This window comes from Amphiura filiformis, chromosome 11 (assembly GCF_039555335.1).
Source record: "Amphiura filiformis chromosome 11, Afil_fr2py, whole genome shotgun sequence".
NCBI lineage: Eukaryota > Metazoa > Echinodermata > Ophiuroidea > Amphilepidida > Amphiuridae > Amphiura > Amphiura filiformis.
Window position 1 is genome coordinate 28499259 of NC_092638.1, and position 23874 is coordinate 28523132.

At 37.0% G+C, this 23874-nt stretch overlaps 1 protein-coding gene and 1 pseudogene across 1 annotated transcript; both read right to left on the bottom strand.

Moving 5' to 3' along the window:
* Positions 1 to 1613: 1613 nt before the first annotated feature.
* Positions 1614 to 4933, bottom strand: LOC140164676 (dynein light chain 2, cytoplasmic pseudogene; annotated as a pseudogene).
* A 7618-nt stretch (positions 4934 to 12551) lies between these two features.
* On the bottom strand, positions 12552 to 19758 carry LOC140164677 (dynein light chain 2, cytoplasmic-like). Its single transcript, XM_072188025.1, has 2 exons — positions 19654 to 19758; positions 12552 to 12934 (listed from the first exon to the last, which is right to left on the bottom strand). The coding sequence occupies exons 1-2, from the start codon at positions 19668 to 19670 to the stop codon at positions 12568 to 12570; spliced, it is 384 nt and encodes a 127-aa protein (XP_072044126.1). The 5' UTR covers positions 19671 to 19758; the 3' UTR covers positions 12552 to 12567.
* Positions 19759 to 23874: the final 4116 nt, after the last annotated feature.

The window sequence follows — 23874 nt, forward strand, 5'->3', positions numbered from 1 at the left end:
CAAAACTTGAATTTGATTGTCACTTCGTCTTTTTTTTTTATAAATAATTTGCGGCAAAGTTGTTTCGGCTAGAATTCACTTCATACAAAGACCAGAAAATGTTACAGCTAAAAATATAAAATGTCTCAACTTACCAACTAAATCAAGATGTGGATTCTTTTGCCACGAAATTTGCTACCAGCTTCACCTCTATCTTCTTGTTCTCACGTGTTGGTAGTGAATTCTTGAGCATTCACATGAAAACAAAACCCATGCCACTACCCGATTAATAAAATATTCCGAGCCAGTGGTTGGTTGATATTGCACGAACCGTCTCCGGTAGTTTGTCACAAATTGAGCTTAAATGACCCTGAATAGTGCTACGTGATTGGACAATTTTCGTTGTAATTCTACCGTAGTTTGTAATAAACTCCCGTTGCCAAACTGAATGACAGAAACACATTAGAGAATTCAAAGGCAACCAAGGGTCTTGTACAAAATTAAGTCTTTTATATTAATAATGGTCGTAAAAAAGGTTATCTCTCAAACTCGCAGAAGCGCTTGGCCTTTTTTACAGGTTTTTTTTTTTGTTCAGCTATCAGAAAGAAATGACCAACAAGGCTAAAACAGTATATTTAGACAAGATTCAAGAATCCTGCGTTTTGCAGACAAATAGTAAGTACCTATTCATTTTGCAAAATGTTTGAGAGACAACCCGGGGACAAACATTTTTCTTCCTAAAAAAGACAATCTTTTATAAGAGAAGATACCATCTCTAAATCTTATCCATTTTTTAGAGATAATAAAATCAGATAACTAAATCAATTAAGGGGGTACTACACCCCTGCCAAATTGTACCTATTTTTGCATTTTTCTCACAAATTATAGTGCATTGGTGACAAGTAAGATATGTATATTATAGGGGCAGGGACTACAACTACTGCACTGGAAATTTTACTTCAGCACAGACAACAGTTGTGGAGTTACAGTCAAAAATGAGGGAAACCAATATTTGATCAATAAATCAATAACTACTTGCCTTGAGTTGCTGAATTTTCAGTGCAGTAGTTGTAGTCCTTGCCCTATATACATATCTTACTTGTCACCAATGCGCTATAATTTTTGAGAAAAATGCAAAAATTGGTACAAAATTGGCCAGGGGTGTAGTACCCCCTTAAAGGGGCACTTCGTGATCCACAGCCTCATCCCCCACTTTTCTCAAAAAAAAAGTTGAGATTTTTATATCACTGGAAACCTCTGGCTACATAATGTTTATGTACAAAATATTTCTTGCAGATTAATTCGTTTAGCAAAGATATCGTGAAATTTGAATTTCGTTCTGGTGCACCAGAACGAAATTACAACGTATTGTCTATGGAGCAGTGTAATACACATAATCATGCATAACTCACAGATGCAAAATCGGAATCAACTGAAATTTTGGGAATATGCTTTTTTCGTGGATATGTACTGAAAAATGTCATAAAAAGAGGATGCTAGGATCACGAAATACTCCTTTAACATAGAAAAAAATGAACTTATAATTCAAGTCGTATGGGGAAATAAAAATTAATTGTTCAAACATAATTAATAGGTCCTTCTAGAAATTTTATATGGCACACTTACACGGAAAGTTCAGAATTAACACGGTTAGGTGTTTCAACATTTAATGACGTTATATACACATGTACAAACATATGATACACAGACTAATATAATAAATTATTTCATTCACATCTTTTGCATTCAATAAGTTAGGAAAACGTTGGAGTATGTCTTTTAAGAGATGCACGTGTTCGCATTCTGAAGACATATTTTATTGTTAACAAATTATATAAATTAAATCTAAGGGCCAAAACTGGAAAGAAAAATTGAAAACTTTGACCGAAGCGGGATTCGAACCAGTGTTACCAAGCCGGGACTTGAACTAATAGACCCTGAAGTATGAAATCTATGAAATAATCCACCATAACTACCTTGGATTCGTTCTAGAAAATGCAGCGCTATACACTTTATCCGGATCACAATTTTTTTCCCGAGTAGTATAATCGTTGATTAAATTATGATGCACAAACTATTTTGAAACCAAAAACACAAAACAGTTTTTGCGATCCGGATAGCCGTCGTGGACTTGAGTTGGTGAAACGCTGAGGTGCTCCGGTTCGATTCCCGCTTCTTTACATTTTTGTTACGAGATACTAGTACCCCATTAATCAGCTTTTGGTTTCTTTTTTAATATTTGCATCTTGCAGTTAATTCTTTTAAAAAAAACACGAAAGAAAAATAAATTGGTGAAATAGAACGTTAATTTAATGGCCAAATATGATTGTTACTGTGGAAATGCCGGAAGAAAGATAAAAACATGGCTTTTTATTTATACTAAAGTTGCATAAAGTCTCATAATTCTTTGAAGAGCTGGTGATGCATTTGCAGCAGACCATTATCATGATCACATTTTATTCTAGTCAGTGATGCCGGGCATTTCTGGCCCGGGACTTCAAAAGTGTCATTATAATCGGTGTCCAAAGAAAGTCATGTTGATCACGGTATAACATGATTATTTGTCATATTTGCTGCTCTGCTCGAGCCACGAGAGTTCATCATCAGATCATGTCCAAAATGAAGTGGTGGCTTGTGGCTACAGTTCCCATTCCCCAAACATGGGAGAGCTTTCCAAGATGAAAATGTTTCTGCCAAATAAAGTATAGCACAGGTTGCCAAGTCTCAAAAAAAAGTTTATCCCGATTTGAAGAGGAGCACCGCTACTTGTCCCAGGTAAAAGTAGATGAAATGTTTGGTCTCGTGTGTCACATAGCTGCCGAAGTTTCTGCCGGTGATGCAATGCCATGTTGGGTTGTATTTCTTGTCGAATTCCTTCTTGATGTACGCTGCAATGTCCTTCTCAATGTTGAATTTCTCCATTGCTTGAGTTGCGCATTCAATAGCATCAGTTTGCATCTCTTCGCTCATGTCGGCGTTCTTCACGACTGCTTTGCGTTCAGACATCTTGATTGGTTGATGGGGTTTGTATCTGTGATTGAAGAGAAAAAGATAAATTTCAACTATAATTTTGTATATTATGATAGTCTCGAGTTAACATGGTTGAAGCGAAACCAAACGTTTAAAACAAAACCAATTGGAAATCTTGGGGGAGATGGCCAGGGGTAAAAAATTCCAAAATGGTATATTTTTTGACACAAAGCGATTTAATACTAAAACGTTATTTTCGTCAAACGGAACGGTAGCGTAGATCTGGTAACTAAAAATTCATTTTTGACATAATCTGATGATGAAAAAAAATCAGCCAACAAAATAAAACATTATATCCCTGAACAAAAATCAATTTTTGGTTGCATTTTTGAACTTCTCGGAAATTGCAATTTTCATGTAGATAATATTTTTTTTAAAAGCTATTCGCCAGCGAAGTGTCACGTGTAATCCGATTATCACTATGTCAACTGGATCACGCTTTTGAGTCCTGCACCATGATCAAAATGATCACAACACAAGAGTCTATGCATTGGCGTATACTCGAGTTCCAAAAGGTACCGTACGTGATCCAGTTACCAGGGAGTTACGTAACCACTTCGCTGGCGAATTGCCAGAACGGGAGTCATTCAAAAACTACGGTATAATATCAGATTTAGAGATTTCAGATTCGAGACAAAACCGATGGAATTTGATATTTCAAAGTTGCACTTTTAAGTCTTTGCTTTTGCTGCTTGAGTGCACGGCCATCCTTATAAAAGCAGTCATGCAAATAAGCGGATAATTATGGACGCACCATTATTCCATTAACAATGATTAAGATTCTCAGGGGAGGCATGGGCGTTAGTTTCGGTTTTTTTTCACTGAAGGCGGCCAATCGTTGTTGGTGTTTTTTGTGTGTGTTTTTTTTTCAATTTTAATATATACCTTATACAAAGTTCAAGCGAGTCAAAATCTTTTTGTACTCATCAGCAGTGAGGCATTTTTTTTTTCGTCTGACTAGTGGGCGAATATATTTTCCCGTCTAGCGGGCGAAGTTTTTCCCCAAACCTCCCGATGCCCCCCCGGAAATCAAATGGTGTGCCCGTAAATGGTTACCCTTGCATTACTTTTGGTCTAAGACACGAGATAACTAGACTGTTTTTTGCTATTTGGGTTTGAAATTGTAGGCCTATGTACAGATTTTAGAGTTGCTCTGAACAAGATTATTTTTTGTTGGGCAATTACAGAATGTGAGCACAACTTTTAGGTCCCACAGTAAATTCATATTAAAATCAGGCACGACTGCACTTTTCGAACAAAAAAATGAAAATGCGCGTGAAATCGGGCAAAAAGTACCAAAAACAGGCTGAAATTAAATAAAGGAATTTTTTTTTGACTTGACCATTTAGACCTACATAGTTACGATTTTCAAACAATTTCATCCATTTTGGTTCTCTGACATGTTTTGTGTCCGGGTACGGATTTTCATAGTCAATTTCAATGTACAAATTTAGGTTGACATGGAAGATGTCCAGGAAATATAATCGTTTTATACTGAAATTACAAAAATTTATTGAAAGTCAACAATAATGTATACTAACATTAACAATATCTAAATTGTCAACTTGTTGTCATGATACCGCAAAGTTTGTTAGATTAAAGTAGCTCTACAAATGTTCGCGCGCTTCTTCTTAAAGATAATTGAAAATTACAAGTTTTTTGCCTTTTTTCCCGCTGTTTTAATAACTTCATCAATATACAGGCCTACATCTAGAATAGAGATCACTTTACATGCTTGTATTATATGATAAATATATCAGTTAATAATTGTATAAAAGTAAATAATTTTTACTCACCAGTTGCAGTAATTACTTGAATATACAAATCACCTGTTTCTTAAATGCAGTTGTTTTGTTGCGTGCTGCTTGTGTGGGTTGCTGATCAAAAATGTGCTTTGTAAATGCTATTATGTTATTGACAATTGATCAAGGAGGATACAAGGAGGTTGCAACCTAGGCAACCAATCAATAGGCGAGTGAATTGATTGGCTGGTAACCTAGTGGTAAATCTACGGTAGTTTGTAACAAATTTTGCATAATCTTTTGCTCATCTCATTGGGTCTTAAGATGAATGTCTGACTTATGATTGGTTATAAATGCATTGACATTCTCCGGTAGTTTGTAATACTTTACTTAAAAGATTATTACGTAATCAAGATTCGATGAGGCATAAAGATAAACGAGTGAAGATAAAAGACTGAAGAGCCGCGTTTGGGGATAATTAAATTGAGATCATAGAAATGGTATCATTAAGGTGGTATTACACCCTTGATAAATTTGTGACTATTTTTGCATTTTTCTCAAAAAATAATAATGCACCGGTAACAAAAGTTATGTATACTATAGGGGCAAGGAATCCAGTTACTACACTGGAATTTCACTGACCCAAGACAAGCGGTTCGTTATTCATTCATGATAAGAAAAGAGGTACCGCTAGAATGTCTCATTTCTTAAGGGGGTACTACACCCCTCGATAAATGTGTGTCTATTTTTGCATTTTTCTCAAAAACTAATAACACACTGGTAACAAAAGTTATGTGTATTATAGGGGCAAGGAATCCAATTACTACACTGGAATTTCAGTGACCCAAGACAAGGTAAATTTGTGACTATTTTTGCATTTTTCTCAAAAACTAATAACACACTGGTAACAAAAGTTATGTGTATTATAGGGGCAAGGAATCCAATTACTACACTTGAATTTCAGTAACCCAAGACAAGCGGTTCGTTATTTATGATAAGAAATAAGGTACCGCTAGGATGTACCTCATTTCCTATCATATATGCTGAACCGCTTGTCTTGAGTTACTGAAATTTCAGTGTAGTAATTGGATCCCGTGCCCCAATAATATACATAACTTTTGTTACCAGTGTGTTATTATTTTTTGAGAAAAATGCAAAAATAGTCACAAATTTACCACAGGGGTGTAGTACCCCCTTAACATTACTAGTATAATTATAAATGAACGACTTGTCTTGAATCACTGAAATTTCAGTGAAGTAATAATTGGATTCCTTGCCCCTATAAGGGAACAACCAAAAGTTCGATGAAGCCCTATAGACGAATCCAAGTAGCCAAGTCATGGTCAGGATTTGGTCGGACATCTTTGGGTAGCCGCTAGCACCAACCTGATGTTTTGAGCGTCCAATTGTGCAAATAAAATCCGCCTAACACCTAGAGAAGATGCAAGGACGAGGAGGGTTAATAGAATAATAGCTAATAATATATATATGGAGATAATTCCGCAGGTAATCCCGTCGCATCTATTCATACATATAGTCCTTTTGTTCGCAAGTACGTCAATGCATAGATACCGCGTATAGTTAATCCGATTATTAATATGTCACTTCAACAACGAATAGACCATGCTGTGTGTTTTGTCGAAGGGAACTGTATTGTGTTATTCTTTTGTCTACCTGTGTTTTCGCGAAAGGTGTAAAACGGGTGATGGAATGCAGTTTAAAATTTCCGCCAAGGCCGAATAATTTCACATTTTGAGTGCATTGTAGCCGACGGCTACCCAACTAAAGGCTGCTAGTCAGGTGTAGGAATGCGTGAATTTAGATTCGTCTATAAACGAAAGTCCTTTCGTTAAGGGGTGGGGTATGAACATTTGGACAGTATTTATTGTGGGACATTAGAGCACACACCAGACATATCGAATTGCATTCTGAATACGAAGAATGTCCTTCTGATATCAAATAATTAAGATTTTTTGAAATTCGCAATGTAATACACATTTTAGGGGTGATGCAACAGTGGCGTACCGTGGCCGTCCCAACCCCGGGGGCTGAAGAAGAAACAATTTTGCCGCCCCTTCCTTAACAGCCCGAAAAGGTTTTTTTTCACAGTCGTTTGAAAAAGTGAAAAAAAAAAAAAAAAAAAAGGATTTTAGGCGCTAGCGTCCCAAAAGCAACCTTTTTTCAAAATTGTTTACGCTTTTTCAAATTTTGAATCCCTTTTTTCTTTGCTAATTCGTTTTGCCGCCCTCTTCTTTTTTGCCGCCCCTTTTTTGCCGCCCCTTCTTCTTCCGCCACCCCTTCGTTTTTGCCGCCCCCTACTTTGACCCCGGGGCTGGCGCCCCCAAAGCCCCCCCCCCAAATACGCGCATGTGCAATAATTATGTGTACCCCCGGGTGGTGAATTCTCAAATTGGTCTGCTAAAACAAAAATCGCTTGCCCCTCCCCCCTTTGACCGTGCCAAAAATCTTTGCCCCCCTTTGATGTGCCAAAAACCTTTGACCCCCTTTTGATGTGCCGAAAAATATTTGTCCCCCCCTTACACATGCAATATTTTGGGGAACCTGAATTTAAAACCTTAAATTATCTTATCATATAGTGCGAGCGCAGCGAGCAGAAAATTTTGCATATTTGAACTTGTTCCTAACGTTTTCCTACACATTTTTAGGGCGTAATATAGAAACAGTACCCAAAATATCTGTGCCAAAAATTGCTTTCCCCCTCCCTTTCGATCTGCCAAAAATGCTTCCCCCCCCCCCCATTTGGCCTGCCAAAAAATCTTTGCCCCCCCCCCCTATAATTCACCACCCCTTATATGGCAAATGATTAAAAATTGATATTTTTGATATTTAACAGTACTCGAAGTAAACTTTATAAATCTGATGATTTATACTTAAAGTGTATGCAGGTGGAATGAAAAGCCGACGATCAATTGAAAATTTTGCCCTTTCGTATTAAAGATATGGATTTTTTTTCCAAAACACCAAAAAAATTAAGTCTTTTTGGGAAAAAATCCATATCTTATAGGAAAGGTCAAAATTTTCAATTGATGGTCGGTTTTCCTCCCAGCTACAATCACTTTAAGAATATGTCATTAGATTTATAAAATTTACTTGGGGGACTGTTATATATCAAATATGTGAAAAATATCAAATTTTAATAATTTGTCATAAAATTTGTATTATATCGTGAATTTCAAAAGATTTCAAAACATTTTATTTTATTTTATATTATTTTAAGAAGGAGAATGTCATAAACAGTGGCGTACTGAAGGGGGCCTGCTCTTCTGTGAGAGGTCTTGGGAGGGGATGAGGGAGGAAGAGGTGGAGGAGGGGATATGAAGAATGAGAGGGGGACTGGAGGATGAAGAGAATGAAGAGAAATAAATAAATAGAAGTAAATAAATAGAAAGGTAAGGAAAATGATAGGAATGAGAGGGGACAATAAGTAAGAGGGGGATGGAAAAGGAAGGGAGATAAGAAGAGGGAGTGATACTTTAGCAAGGAAAGAATAAGTAGGCCTACAGAGAAAGGAAATGAAAGGAATGACAAATAACTGTAGGCCATATAATAATTATTATAGAAACTAAACACAGCCCCCCCCCACATAGGCCTAACACTAACAGCACTATAGGCAGCCATTCGATGATGTCAATGCGTTACTATTTAAAACGCCCAGTCAGATGTATTTTACACCTGTCAAGCACAAGTCACCCAATTTCGAAAATTGGACGTTGAATGTACACTCTCATGAATATTGATTGGCAACATTTTCCATGTCAGCGCTCAAATCGGACACAATAGAACAATAGACCATTCAGTGCGTTGGTCGAAACGCTCATTCCAGATCCCTTAAGGATACCCCTCCCCTCAACGCAAGTGTCAAATATTGACAATTCCAAACCGTATGAGCTCAGGGCCGTCGCTATGGTCGATGGGGTTGTGTTGTATTGCTAGGATATTGATCACATTTAAGAAACAGACTCAAACAGTAATTCTATTTTATTTTGAAATACTCCCGGGGAAATACTAAGTATTTTTCTTCATAAAAAATTAGGACTTGCTGGATTTTCAAATAAAAAAAAAAGTGCGGTACAGCTGCTTTAAAAATTGAACTTACAAGTTGCAGGTTGCGAGTACTGCACTCTATATTTTATATTTGAAATCATATTGAAGCAACCACTGTAAAATGTCAATATTGTACTGCTTTAAAAAATGAACTTACAAGTTGCAGGTTGCGAGTACTGCACTCTATATTTTATATTTGAAATCATATTGAAGCAACCACTGTAAAATTTTACAATTATATATGTAATCCTTAAAAAAAATCAACTTTGACCGATGTTTTAACTATATTTAAAAAAGCATGGAGATAAGAGAATTCTTCTCCTTTTTCCATGGAGAAAGTAGCACATCATAAAAGGAGATTATGATTAACATGAGAAAAAAAATATGTAATATCCCTACAGGCACAAATTACTATTTTATCACAATTAACAATAGTAAATTAATTGATTTCATAAATTATAAGGATCGATCAAGCATGCCTTATATTTTTAAAGTTTGGTTTTTTTTTTCTTCCCGTTTGTCATAATCAAACACAGAATAAGGCAAAACTCACTGAAAAAATAAGATTTTCTGATAATACAATCATGCGTTACAAATATGATGTTCGAAAAAGAATAATCCCATTCCGGGGCGCTACACAGATACTAACTGATTATGCAAATTAGGGCTAATTAATTATGCATAATTGCATACATAATTTTTGTCCTCATTTTAATGTATTTTTCATGCCGATTCCAATGGTTATGAAAATTTACAATTCTGAAATTTTCGGAATTTTCAATTAAAAAAAGTTTGAAACTTGTCGTCTGCAGTAGACACCCGAAAACCATGCATGCGAGTATTTTTTTTTTTTGGGGGGTCTTTGGGGCGCGAGCCCCTCGGGGTAAACCAGGGGGCGGCAAAAAAGAATGGGCAGTGGCAGAAGAGGATGCGACAAGAAGAATTATTTAAGAGAAAAGGGCGGGCATAGAACGGGGGAAGCCGTCAAGAAGACGGAATATCATGGAAAATGTTTTAAAAATTGTGGAAGGAATGAGACTATAAAATGGTGCTTTTTGTTGCCAGAAGGGGTGCCGCTAAAGGGGGAAGGGGTGTCAAAATAGTTAGTAATGAAACACTTTTTAAGATTCTTGAGCGCACTGGCTAAAAAAATTGGGTCAATATTTTCGGGCTGTTGATGAATGGGGCGGCAAAATTTACCCTTTCTGCACCCCCCCCCGGGTAGGAGAGCAGCCACAGTGCGCCACTGAACGTTCAAATATGTAAAATGTCCGCTCGCTATACGTTTATATCTATTAGACCATTTCAATTTTCAAATTGGGTTCCCAAATATTTGGCTTGTGAAATTATTTTCGCAGGCTGAGAGGCGGGCGGGGAGCAATTTTGACACACTGTTTGTGTGTTTGGATATTTTACCCTCCCGGCCCATTATTGCACAGCTTCTTACCGATTCCTAATTAAATTCGCTAAGTAGTGGTCTCTTCGTTAATTTTTCTTTACAATTGAAATTTTCGGTAAGGGGCTGGCATTTTCTTCGGAAGGGGGTCCCATTTACAAAAGTCAGCGTCAATAATTATTGTGCCCCCCCAACCGAACCGACGTGCTAAAATTGTACTGCTTTTGTTCAGTCATATTGTAATCGGTCTTTTTGAATAAAATTAACACACTGTCTTTGGTTATCTTGTTTTGGTCATCAAAAAGTTTATGACCGGCCCTATTTTTTCCCCAAAAATTTATGACCCCCAGTATATTTGGGACCCACCCCTTCCGAAGAATATGCTAGCCCCCTAAACATGCTAAAGCCAATATTAAATTCTCTGCGGTTCAACTGAGATGTAGGCCTATGATTTGACGTGTCCACCGTGATACGCACGATGATCGCTAAACGATGTGTGCATCGGCGTGACGTCAAATGACGACATCTCAGGGCTTATATGATTTACCAAAAGGTCAATTTTGACCTGTTTGGGTGGTCAATTTGCGTAGCACCCCCTCCCCCAGACTGAGGACATGAGGGGCTGTGCAATAATTTAGCTCCCCAGGGGATAAAATGTCAAAATGTCGTGCCAGAAATTGCATGCACCCCTTCTCGATCTCGGCCTGCCAAAAATGCTTGTCCCCCCTCTCAGCTGGAAATTTCGCATATTTTAACGACGTTTATGTATTGTTTACTTGTATCTAAGCCTTTTAGAGCGTGTTATTTGCCCCTTCTCGGCAGACCAAAACTTCTTGTTCACCCCCTCGCCTGGCCAAATAATCTTCGCTATCCCCCCCCCATTTTACCCTTCCACACAGGGCTCATAATTAGTGCACATCCCCTGAGTTAACGTTGAATTAAACACTAATACGAAATTTCAGGTAAAAGAGTCGCTTTAATTTATCTTTAATTTACGTATATACAAGTGATATAAAGGTTGGTGTAAAATGTTTACAAGCAATAAAAAAATCTTAAATTTAAGTTCAATCTTTATCATACTAATCCCAACTGGCACACAACCATGACAACCAAACTTGAAAAAAGGGGGGATGTGCCGGCATGGGAATCGAACCCACGAATCGAAGATCGTGGGTTCGATTCAAATGCCTGCACATTCCCTTGCTTTTTTTTTCAAATATTGGGTTGTGTGCCGGTCGGGATTTGTGTTTCTTTCTTATTAAATATATTGAATTGGTAATACAGGTGTAACTCGTAATGGGCTATTCCATTTAAAATCCACACTACCCCTGTGGATTTTGGAAATACCTTCCACGTGGGGAGTATGAATTCTAAATAGATTGAACACTTTAGCAGCTCCGTTTGAAACTCACCCTCCCACACAGGGGAAGATTCATGTTGAATCTTTCTCAGAGCATAGCAGAGGGTGAATGAAAATAAAATGGAGCTGCCTAAGAAGCTAAGATTTATCTGAAATTCATACCGGTACACCCCCTGTGGCAGATATTTTCAAAATCTTCCACAGCGGTAGTGTGGATTTTAAATGGAAGAGCCCAATTCAATGTCTGAATCAAGTGAAATTTGGAAATAGGCTTTTGTTGTTGATGTCTATTGAACCATACATTTGTAAAAGAAAAAAAAGGTGCAACTTTTCCGTATGAGCACCCTAAACAATGATAAGATTCTATATAGAACCTTCAAAGTTCTATAAAGAACCTTAAAGATTTAAATAGGCCTATAGTGATTTTCTAATTAATTAATTCAAGGACTCGTCGCAAAGTTAAGAAAGGTAAAAAGCATTGTGAACCGTTTTTGATTTTATAAAACCATTTTCTTGGCTAAAGAATCTTTTTTTCTTTTCTGCATAGAACCTTGAAGGGTTCTCTATTAAGGGTTCCTTAAAGGTTCTTCTTGAACTTAAGGTTCTACAAAGAACCATTTTCTTGGCTAAAACCTTTTTTGTTTTTGTTTTTGCAAAGAACCCCATGGAAAAGCAACGGGGTTCTTTGTAGAACCAAAAACCGTTCTTTAGCCAAGAAAATGGTTCTTTCGAGATGTTTTACGCATGTTTTAGATGTTTTAAGCATGTTCCAACGATAACCACATTGATAATATTACTTTGTTTCAGCATAGTTTCAGTCACTACAAATGTGCCACATCATCTCGGTTGTAACATTATGAAAAAAAATCCAAAAACATTTTAAATGTCTGGTATAAAACGAAAACAGTTCAAGCGCAAGAAATGTCTTCAAAAAGACAACGCTAGTGAAGAAAGTCAATAATGCTGATTTAGCGTTATTTACAGGTCAATCATCTTTATCCCGATTTGAAGAGGAGCACCGCTACTTGTCCCAGATAAAAGTAGATGAAATGCTTGGTCTCGTGTGTCACATAGCTGCCAAAATTCCTTCCCACAATGCAATGCCATGTTGGGTTGTATTTCTTGTCGAATTCTTTCTTGATATATGCGGCAATGTCTTTCTCGATGTTGAATTTCTCCATGGCTTGTGTCGCACAATCGACGGCATCTGTCTGCATATCCTCCGACATGTCGGCATTTTTGATCACGGCTTTTTTATCGCTCATCTTGCTTGCTGTTGACGTCGTCTCACGTTTGCTGTTATTGTTGGATGGCTCAAATTGGCTTCCGTACTGGACATTCAATCCAGTCACGTGTGCTTTGCTGAAATAAAGAAAACGAAAGATATTATAAATCATGTTGGAAAATAAAAACAGGCAGGCTAAATTGCATTTTATTCTGAATACGACGAATGTCCTTCTAATGTCAAATAATTTTGATTTCTTGAAATTCGCGATCATGGCAAATGATTAAAAATTGAATTTTTGATATTTAACAGTCCTCGAAGAAAAGCCGACGATCAATTGAAAATATATTTTGACCTTTTGTATTGAAGATATGGATTTTTCCCCAAAACACCAAAAACAATTAGGTCTTTTGGGGAAAAATATGTATATCTTCAATATGAAAGGTCAAAATTTTCGTCGGCTTTTCACCACAGCTGCATACACTTTAAGTGCGTATCATTAGATTTATAAAGTTTACTTCGATGACTGTTATATCAAAAGTTAAAAAAATTTTAAATTTTGTCATAAAACTTGTACTAATCGCGAATTTAAAAAATCTAAATTATTTGATATCAGAAGGACATTCTCCGTATTCAGAATGCAATTCGAAACGTCTGATGTGCTCTCATGTCCCACAAAAAATACTGTCCAAACGCTCATACCAGAACCCTTAAATTCTCCAACAAAATGAATTAATTTCTCAAACACGATCTAAATTAATTTATCTAACGTGATGATATTAATTCACCACGTTGTAAAACTGAATTTATTTGATGGAGAAATTCATGCATCTTGTTGATGACACTATCTCAAATTGGAGAAATGTTTTCGCACTGTAAAAACCATTTCGCGGAACCATTTCACATTGGAGAAACGATTTTGTACCAACAAACTGCGCGCCAAATTTTACTAAGTTGGAGAAATTGTCCGCCATAGTACACCGTACTATTGCGATAAGGCCAAAAAAAAAAAAAGTGTTTGTTTGCCCAGACATGGGGTACAAAGGAGTGGGTCGGTAGGTCGATTTCCTTTTTTTTTTTTTTTTTTTTTTTTACATCTGTAGGCCTACACGTGTTGCAGCAAGTGGGGTAAGAGAAAATATATACACCAATCCAAAAAGCGTTTACTCTATTTGGCCTCTATTGACGGAACCACAGATGTACCAGTGCAGGAGATATAATAGAGGTTATCCGTGTCCTATAAGCTGCATATCCTATCAACGACTGCTATACCTTGTTTAGGACTTTCAAAAGTACCTGCATGTGCAACCATGACTGTTTCAAAATAGCCCGCCAAGAGTCATGCAGGTAACTCCGAGGTCATGCATTGAATTGTTTTGAATAAGGAATACTTCGGGAATCAGCGCCTTTTGTTAGTTAGAAGTCACACATGAGTGAAGTGGATAACCTCTATTTGTTCAATCAATTCATGATCGTGTATTGAAACTCACTGTTGTGTACAATTCTGTATAGCAGACTAACAAGTAATTGATGGAACCCCCGAACTTGGAACACCGCAGTTTTACGTCGGGGACACCTTAGTAATGGTCTAGTCGGATTGGTGTATAAGACATTCAGCCTTACATTTTGTACTTGTGTGTATTTAAGGCCAGAGTAATGGAAGACACGTTCGTTCACGCCCGAATTTGAGATTTCTTGATATTTATCCACACTAAGATGTATTCTTTCACTTGAAACTGATAAAATACAACTTGCTAATATTTACTCGTATTTTTGCTTGATTTGTTTCACTCTTTTCAACTCTAAGAAGTCACATGGCTCAAGACAGCTTAGTAAATTGGCGGGAAATAATGAGTCAGAAATGCGCGATTGCGAAATATTTTGATTACGCGCGCGATTTGCTTAGCGTGACGCGGCGCAACTCTGCGCGTATGTCCAACGCAGTCTAGGCGCATTCGGTTTGTTGTTCACACCAGCAAATGTGGTGTAAACAAAACATAAATTTGCAGTCAAAATGCCACTTAGATTTTTTAATTATTTTGAATTTTGGCGCACTGAAAGCAGACAGTATAGATTTATTGGTGCAAACAGATGCATATTTAGACCATGCACCAGATACAGCTTTTACAAGCGTGAACGTCTTACCGTTTTAAAATATAAGGACGTCTTGTGCATAATTTTGACATTTTTTTACTAACACGTCGATTTCTCAGAGTTCACTTTTGACAATATTGCACGATTTTTATGACAAGATAACTCAATAAATATGCAAGCAAAAGGTAAACTTTTTGCACTATCGTTTAGAGTACATCAAAGCCTAGGGAAGGTTTTCTCATTTTTTCAAAATATTTGTTTTAAACAAAAATATACACCATTCTGTGCAATTTTAGCTTAATAGAGTGACAAAATTGCTTTTTTCACATGTTTTTTCAATATTTCGAAAAAGAGACGAATTTCAAAAAATAAAAAACCTTCCCTAAGTTCATGTCTCTTCTTCATGAAAAGCTAACTGAATTTTTTTTACTCCGAACGGATTTTTTTCTAACTTGTCACAAAAAAAATGGGGTAAAAAAGTGAATTTTTGTGATTTGTTCAAAAACTCGAGATTTTTGAACAAATCTGACGTCACCATGGGATTCCTTGACTCATTTCCTTTCCAAAAATGTATAGTTTTATATACTTTTGACATACAATTCGGAAATAATGATGCCCGAAAAGGTCCATGTTCGCTCCCATTACACTGCCCTTAATATAAACTTTAATGTATTTCAACCTTATCATATAAAGTTTAAGGGGGTACTACACCCCTCGATAAATTTGCGTCTATTTTTGCATTTTTCTCAAAAACTAATAACACAGTGGTAACAAAAGTTATGTATATTATAGGGGCAAAGAATCCAATTACTACACTAGAATTTCAGTGACCCAAGACAAGCGGTTCGTTATTTATGATAAGAAATAAGGTACCGCTAAGATGTACCTCATTTCCTATCATATATACTGAACCGCTTGTCTTGAGTCACTGAAATTTCAGTGCAGTAATTGGATTCCTTGCCCCAATAACATAACTTGTTGTTACCAGTGTGTTATTATTTTTTGAGAAAAATGCACAAATAGTCACAAATTTACCCCAGGGGTGTAGTACCCCCTTAATCTCGTTGGCAACAAAATCTTGATAAAGATTCAGCATAAATGCATGTCTTTTGCAAGGGTGATGGGCTGGAAGCCTGTTAAATACAAAATCCCAGACCATACTTGACATCCTTGGTTCTCTATATTGATGTTGATTGATGGTAAAATGTTGTTGGGGAGGGCTAAATGGGAAGAATGAAAGCTGTGATTGCCTGGAATATTAACTTTCAAGTGTCATTTGGCATATTTATAGGGAAAAAAACACCCTTTTCTTTATTTTTATATCATTGTAAAAAATAAAATAAAAAAGTGCATGATGTTTTTTGATTTTTTGGGTCGGTCGTGTCTGGGCAAACAAACACCTTTTTTTTTTTGGCCTAACCGGGACTATTAGTCCAGCCCCACCTCCCTGCCTTGTATCCGCGCCTGCATCATTTTAGTGATTTTACCCAATATTGCCGAATACAAGAACTTATTGAATTAGTATATAAATGAGTAACTTGTTGGGTGTATTATGGATAAAACAGTTAAAATGATTAAGGAGGGCTGACGTGACTGTTCGGAAAGTAAATAAATGGTGTTGTTATACTTTGAGACGCTATTTGGAGCTAATCGGAGGAAATGTACAGGAGCAAGGTGAGATTCGTGATCATGATTTGGACGAGAAAAGGTGCATTGCGATGGTGTTATGTATATATATGATAGTCCGAGGCCATAAGTAAATTCGTAGACATTTCATGTTCATTTTTTTTAAAAACTGAAACCAGTATGAGCGTCAAATGAACTATGAAATGCCTACGGGAGGCATTTCTGTGACGCATGGCCCCGTACTATTCCGAAGTCTGTGGTGCGGTGAACACAATTTGAGTTAAGGGGGTATTATTACTATTATATATCCAGAGGTTAGTAGTGGAAGAATGCTCCATCTGCAATAGCTGCCATATATGTTGTATTTTTATATTGTATAGGCCTAGCGCCTACATCAACACAGAATGCATGCAGAAATTGTCAAAATATCTATTGGGTTGTCACTGATGGCAGCTATTGCAGAAAGGGCTTCTTCGCTATATTCCGGCCTCGAATTAAGAGGGGTGGGAAGTTCGGGAACTGATACTATTACTACATGTATGTTTTTGCTGACGTTTTATGTTTTCCCGGGAAGTTGCCCGGGGAATCCAATCTAATCCAATCTATGCTCCTCCTTAGTTCGTCACTATTTTGTTAAGTGATGAAGGAGCACAAATTGGCCGGCTGTGACCGAGACTACTCCCTATTCCAGAAAAATACACTCGGCAGCACTAATATTTTTGATTAAAAAAATTATCCTGTTTTGCCAAGTGAAACATAGCTAAATCCTGCCAGTGATAGTTAGTTCTAACTGGCAAGTCAAATTTCAATATTTGGATATTTTTTGGAAATAGGCCAAAAGCATGCGTTTTAAGCCGTTTTTCATATGCTGTGACAATCAAGCCCCGGGGGGCACTTCAATATGAAATGGATATAGGTGTAGGGCTGGCACTTTCGCACTAAGGGGCATTCGGTGAGAGCAAAATGTAAAAAATATGGGGTCATTGGGTGAGAGCGATTTATGGCATTCGGTGAGAGCAAAATGTAAAAAATATGGGGTCATTGATGGGTGAGAACATGACCTTTTTTTAAAATGGAATCTTTGGGTGAGAGTTGAAAAAGCGCCACAGAAACCTCGAAAATCAAATTTCTAGTTCTAAATGGCTTCAAATTTCTTTGTTTTTTCAAAATAAGTAACAAAATCAGTGATAAATGAAAGTTGCGGTTCAAATTGAACTTGTAAGGGTCTTTGGGTGACAGATCAAATGGAAAAATATGGGGTCTTCGGGTGACAGAGCATGTGTTCGTAAAAAATATGGGGTCTTTGGGTGACAGCGATGCTGAAAAAGGGGTCTTAACAGCCCTACATACGCGTCACCTCCAAAGTTGGAGTGCCCCCCGGGAATCAAGCCCAAAGACTTGTACGAAGACTAGTTTAAGTTATGCATTCTAATTTTTGGAAAACACATTTTCTAATCTTTTACATAACCAATTATCAAAATAAAATAACTTACAATATTAAAATTATGAGCTAACTCTTCGCCTATACTCAAGATTTCCATTCCTTAGACTTGTGCCAAGTCTTCGAATTTTGTGACTACAATTGAAAGAAAACCCATGGAAAAGTGCATGTTTTTAGTCTATTTTCCCTCAGATTGCAAAAATATTAAGGGCTGGGGTATGAACGTTTGGACAGTATTTATTGTGGGACATTAGAGCACATCAGACATATCGAATTGCATTCTGAATACGAAGAATGTCATTCTGATATCAAATAATTTTGATTTTTGAAATTCGCAATTTAATACACATTTTATGGCAAATCATTAAAATTTGATATTTTTGATATTTAACAATACTTGAAGTAAACTTTATAAATCTGATGATTTATACTTAAAGTGTATGTAGGTGGGATGAAAAGCCGACGATCAATTGAAAATTTTGACCTTTCGTATTGAAGATATGGATTTTTTCCCAAAACACCAAAAAAATTAGGTCTTTTGGGAAAAAATCCATATCTTCAATATGAAAGGTAAAAATTTTCAATTGACCGTCGGCTTTTCCTCCCTGCTACATACACTTTAAGAATATGTCATTAGATTTATATAATTTACTTCGAGGACTGTTATATATCAAAATTTGAAAAATATCAAATTTTTATAATTTGTCATAAAATTTGTATTATATTGTGATTTTCAAAAATGAAAATTATTTGATATCAGAAAGACATGCTTCGTATTCAGAATGCAATTCGATAGGTCTGAGGTGCTCTCATGTCCCACAAAAAAATACTGTCGAAACGCAATAAACGCTCATTTTAGATCCCTTAAGATTTGACTTTTATTGTCAGTACGTTAGATCTAGCGAAAGGATTAGGATTTAGCTATGTTTCAATTGGCAAAACAGGAAAAAATTTTAATCCCAAAAAATGAGTGCTGTATTTTTCTGGAATAGGGAGTATAGTAGATAAAGGATTGTGTATCTGACCTCCAGCTTCCCAGAGATACGGGTGGGTGCGTGACTGGGGTGCGTGCATACGGCGCTCTCCCCAAATTGTTAGCTAGGAAATTATACCTGCGTACCGGGCGACACAACTGGTCATTCTTGAGTCGACTTGAACCTATTTAAGTATTTAAGGGGGTACTACACCCCTGTGGTAAATTTGTGACAATTTTTGCATTTTCTTTAAAATTAATAACAAACTGGTAACAAAACTTATGTATATTATTGGGGCAAGGAATCCAATTACTACACTGAAATTTCAGTGACTCAAGACAAGCGGTTCAGTATATATGATAGGAAATGAGGTACACCCTAGCGGTACCTTATTTCTTATCATAAATAACAAACCGCTTGTCTTGGGTCACTGAAATTCCAGTGTAGTAATTGGATTCCTTGCCCCTATAATATACATAACTTTTGTTCCCAGTGTGTTATTAGTTTTTGAGAAAATGCAAAAATAGACACAAATTTATCGAGGGGTGTAGTACCCCTTAAAGCTCGCTTAATCTGTTTCTACTAGGTTTTTTTTTAGAAATAGAACACTTTGATATGAATGATGCATATCAACGAACAACTTGAGTCCGATGACGCTATTATAGGTCTAGAAACACTCAAGAATTCCCGATTTCGTTTTCGCGACGACATAGCAACTCACCTGGCCGTGATACTCATTTTCACTCAAAAATAACAACACTGCAGGCAGAGTTCTGATGGAGGTAAACAACAAGCACATAAGATACAGACCCACCATAATGCAAATGATATTATGACCCAAGTCGGAAAAGCTCCGAAAGCCGTCAACATAATAAAGCTGCGGTCTAAAGCCACATAATTACGGTACTATAAAGTATTGCTTTATAGAGCATAAAGCATATCTAACCCGTTTCTAATATATCATTTTAAGTGGTACGTATATAAAGTGTATAAAAACAACTAAAACAAACTTCAACAATAACACACCCTTCGCCCATCCACATACCCCTCCCCTCCCCCGGCCTCCCTCCCACCACCACCATTTTACGCACGAGGTGTGCTACTTGCGCTTGTGTTCAATCGATTTATACATTTCCAGGACGCTGGGTGTTTTTGGAAAACAAAAACAAATAATTTCTCCCACTGCATGAGCAAAACAAAAAACATTTCCCTACTATCATGCACACTAAAAAACAAAAGAAACAAAAAAACAAAAACAACAACAACAAAACACTTTCCCCATAAACACTGAATAAAACACTTTCCGCACCTATAAAATGTGTAGGCTATAGATGAAAATTACAAAAACAAAGATAACCAGGGCAATACCTATTAAAACAAATCTCGCTGAAGTCAAAAGGTGCCTCCTAAATATTCCGCACTGTTTATTCTAAGGTTTTATTTTTTTTTAACACAAACATTCCATTTTGTGTAAAAAAAATGAATATTCATGATATGGATAATAAAATTAATGACACATCTAAATAAATGATGATATTCACTCAACCGTTTAAATTCCATTGTTATATACTGACTTTTGTTAAATCACGCAGAACTACAGCTCATAATAAATTATAAAGCTATCTTCCGTAGATAGCAATAAATCCAGTGGCGCGCGTAGCCGGGGAGGGCAAATTTCCCCTACAGCCGGGGAGGGTAAATTTCCCCCACAGAAATTTGTCAGGGATAAAATGAAGACGTGAGGATAAAGTGTCATTAAACATGCTAAAATGACTAAAAATGGAACAACAAAATTATTGACAAAATGGGGATGAAAATTTGGCTTTGCCCCCCCTCCTTATCCATTTGAATTCACGCCCCCGGTGTAGAAAAATTAAGGCCTTATCTTACATTAGGAGTGTTCAGAAATACTTTGGTGTGAGCTGGGCGAAATGGAGGGGTTCAAAAGTTCTCTGGAGGGGGGGCGCAAAAGTTTTGACTCCAAAAATGTCCAAGTGCCCAGCCTTGAAGTATTTCTGAACACTCCCTTAGTATTTCAACTGCATGGAAGTAGGTATAGCTAGGCACGCGCGATGTCTCAATTCAAAGACCGAGGTTAGAATTCATACCCCAGGGTGCCTGGATCTGTCATGAGTCGAACCCACGTTTCCCTATGGATCAAAGACCATAGTCTCAGTTTCATTCGAATCCCGGGATTCGAACTTGAACGTTTAGTGACTTTAGTCTCATTATAGCATTAATCGAACTAGTCATTGCTAGTTGGCGCCCCAGGGATTGGCGTTCAAAGTTTTTCCGTCGTTCGGGTCCCGACTCCCAAATCATCTATCTGGAAAATAACTTAAAGCAATAATGTGTGATTTGCATAAAGAATATAGGGTACCTGCAGGTAATATGGGACAGCAGGTAATATGGGACACCTGTTTTCATTTTAACAAAAAGTAGCTTAGAGAAGGTACACACTTTAAGTTGATTTGTTAAGTGTTTAGAGACATCAATTGTGCTTCTAGAAATGCAGTTTTGGAGTCTGTGTATCAAACTCTTGGAAATCAATGCCAAAAAGAGTGAAATTGCCCAAAAATGTACGTCGTTTTTTTGGCCTGATATAAAATCAATGACGCCACATTTTATGATTGTGTATCCAAATACTCTGGTACTGAGGGTGCATTTGTCACTTTTTATGATCTTTAGGTGATGGGTTAAGCTTATCAGCAGGTAAAATTCCACTGAAAAGTGGCACTTTCCTTTATAAATGATTATTTTCTCTGATTTTCAACTGAATGGGTGCAGGTAATATGGGACACATAGGAAATTGTGTGCATTGTCAATGCGAAAAGCAAAACTATTTAGAAAATTGAATTTTCTTGTTGAAATTTGCATTTAACATTCAAAATCATGTAACAAAAATGTTTTTAGAACAAAAGAGTGATTTTCTGAACATTTTGATTTTCACCATAGAGATAACACAGTGTCCCATATTACCTGCACATGCAGGTAATATGGGACACTTGACGATGACGTCATTTTGACGTCATAGCGTCCAAACAAACATAAAAACCAGATAACATTGCCTGTTTTATTAATCTTAAAGGACAGGTTGTTCATAATAACAATCTCTTTTGGGCATATCTTCTATAGTTTTTATGCACATAAGCTAAACGTCCTTAATGGTCCCATATTACCTGCAGGTACCCTATTCCTATTTAAATGCTTGTTTTCACTGATCACATTATCCCCTTTTAAATTCGAGCCAAACAAATGAGGTATAACGAAGAAAACTGCGATTTCATCCAGCGCCTACAATGCGTGTACTACGCTCGCCGATCGTAACATGTAATACTACACGGAACATCGCGCTCGACGTGTGTACGTACGTGTACACAAAGCTGACATGCACGGGAGATGTTAGCAAGCAATCGACAGTGGCGTAACTTTGGTTCAGGGTGCCCGGGGGCGAAAGTAGATCGGGTGCCCCTAACCAATGGTGTGCATGGTGCAAAGCCCCCCCCCTCCCGGACAAAAAAATGAAAGAGAAAAGTGCTCTTCCGACAAAAATTGAAAGAGAAAATCGGGAACGCAAAGAAAAAGAAAAGGGACCATATAGGCCTACTGCAGTTACTGTCCGTTTTCCTATACACAATACACAGTGCTCTTTCCCATTGACGCGTGACCTCTACAAATAGCCTACGTTAAAAGTAAGGGGATATGCCTAGTTAACGTCGCTGTGTGAAAAATAACCGGCCAATATTAAAAGTACTCTTCTAAAGTTCTAGAAAATATAGTTTTGTAACATGTCCTAAATTTTTAGCTAATTTAGATGTTTGGAAATATGCGTACTTTGGTGTTTTAGTTAATGTTATAGGTAATAGTACATTGCCTAGTTAACGTCGCTGTGTGAAAAATAACCGGCCAATATTAAAAGTACTCTTCTAAAATTCTAGACAATATAGTTTTGTAACATGTCCTAAATTTTTAGCTAATTTAGGTGTTTGGAGAGGGTCGCACTTTTTGTGTTTTAGGAAGGATATGTAAACGACAGATAACACCAAAAATATGAAGAAATTATTTCCAAACCGTGTTAAGTCAACAATCATTATGTTGCTCATTTTCAAGAATGCTGGTTTACAAAAAGCACGCCATTGTCTCATTTCGTGAACAAAGGTACACATACCATTGTTTCCTTTCGTTTCCTTTATAATCGGTTACCCAACTGAAGCTATAATGCAGCTTTATTGCGATATCGCACATGTAAAACAGACACTTGTGCACAACCAGAGAAGATCCGATTTAATCAGTTGAGCTGTTTCAATGAGTGTTATCTTAGGTTTAATAGCTTTTAATGGGGTTTAAGTCCTGCAAAGGTCGAGATGAATTCTACTGTAGACATGACTGCATCATGCAAGAAGCCCGTTTTCCACCAAAATTCATCCATGGGCCAAAATAGTGCAAAATACAAAAGATTTGCGCGCTGCTCGCGCGCACAATGTCCCTATTATACTTTGATCAGCTCGTAATAGGCGGGACTTGTTAGGCTTTTACTACTAGGCCTACGCCAAAAGTAGACCCACGTTAAGAGAGCCATTATTTGACCTGTCCGGCCTATATTTTGTGTGTTAATGTTAAAGAAAGTAGATAAAGTATAGGACTTGCATTAGTAATTTGTGATGCTTCTGGAGAGGTGTGACAAAACAATTCTCAAAGTAAAATATTTTGATATTAATCCGCGATGTTATAAGGCCCGCCGATTAGGAGCTGATCAAAGTATAAGCCCTTTCCACCCAGATCATGGGCCCAAATAGCGTAAAATACAAACATTTTGCTCGCTACGCCCGCACATTGTCTCAATAAAGCCTTTTTGGGAAGATCAAAGACTTAAATGTACATACCGGTACTCTCTCTAAGAAAACCGGTATATGTATAATTCCCTCTGAAAACCGGGTCAAAA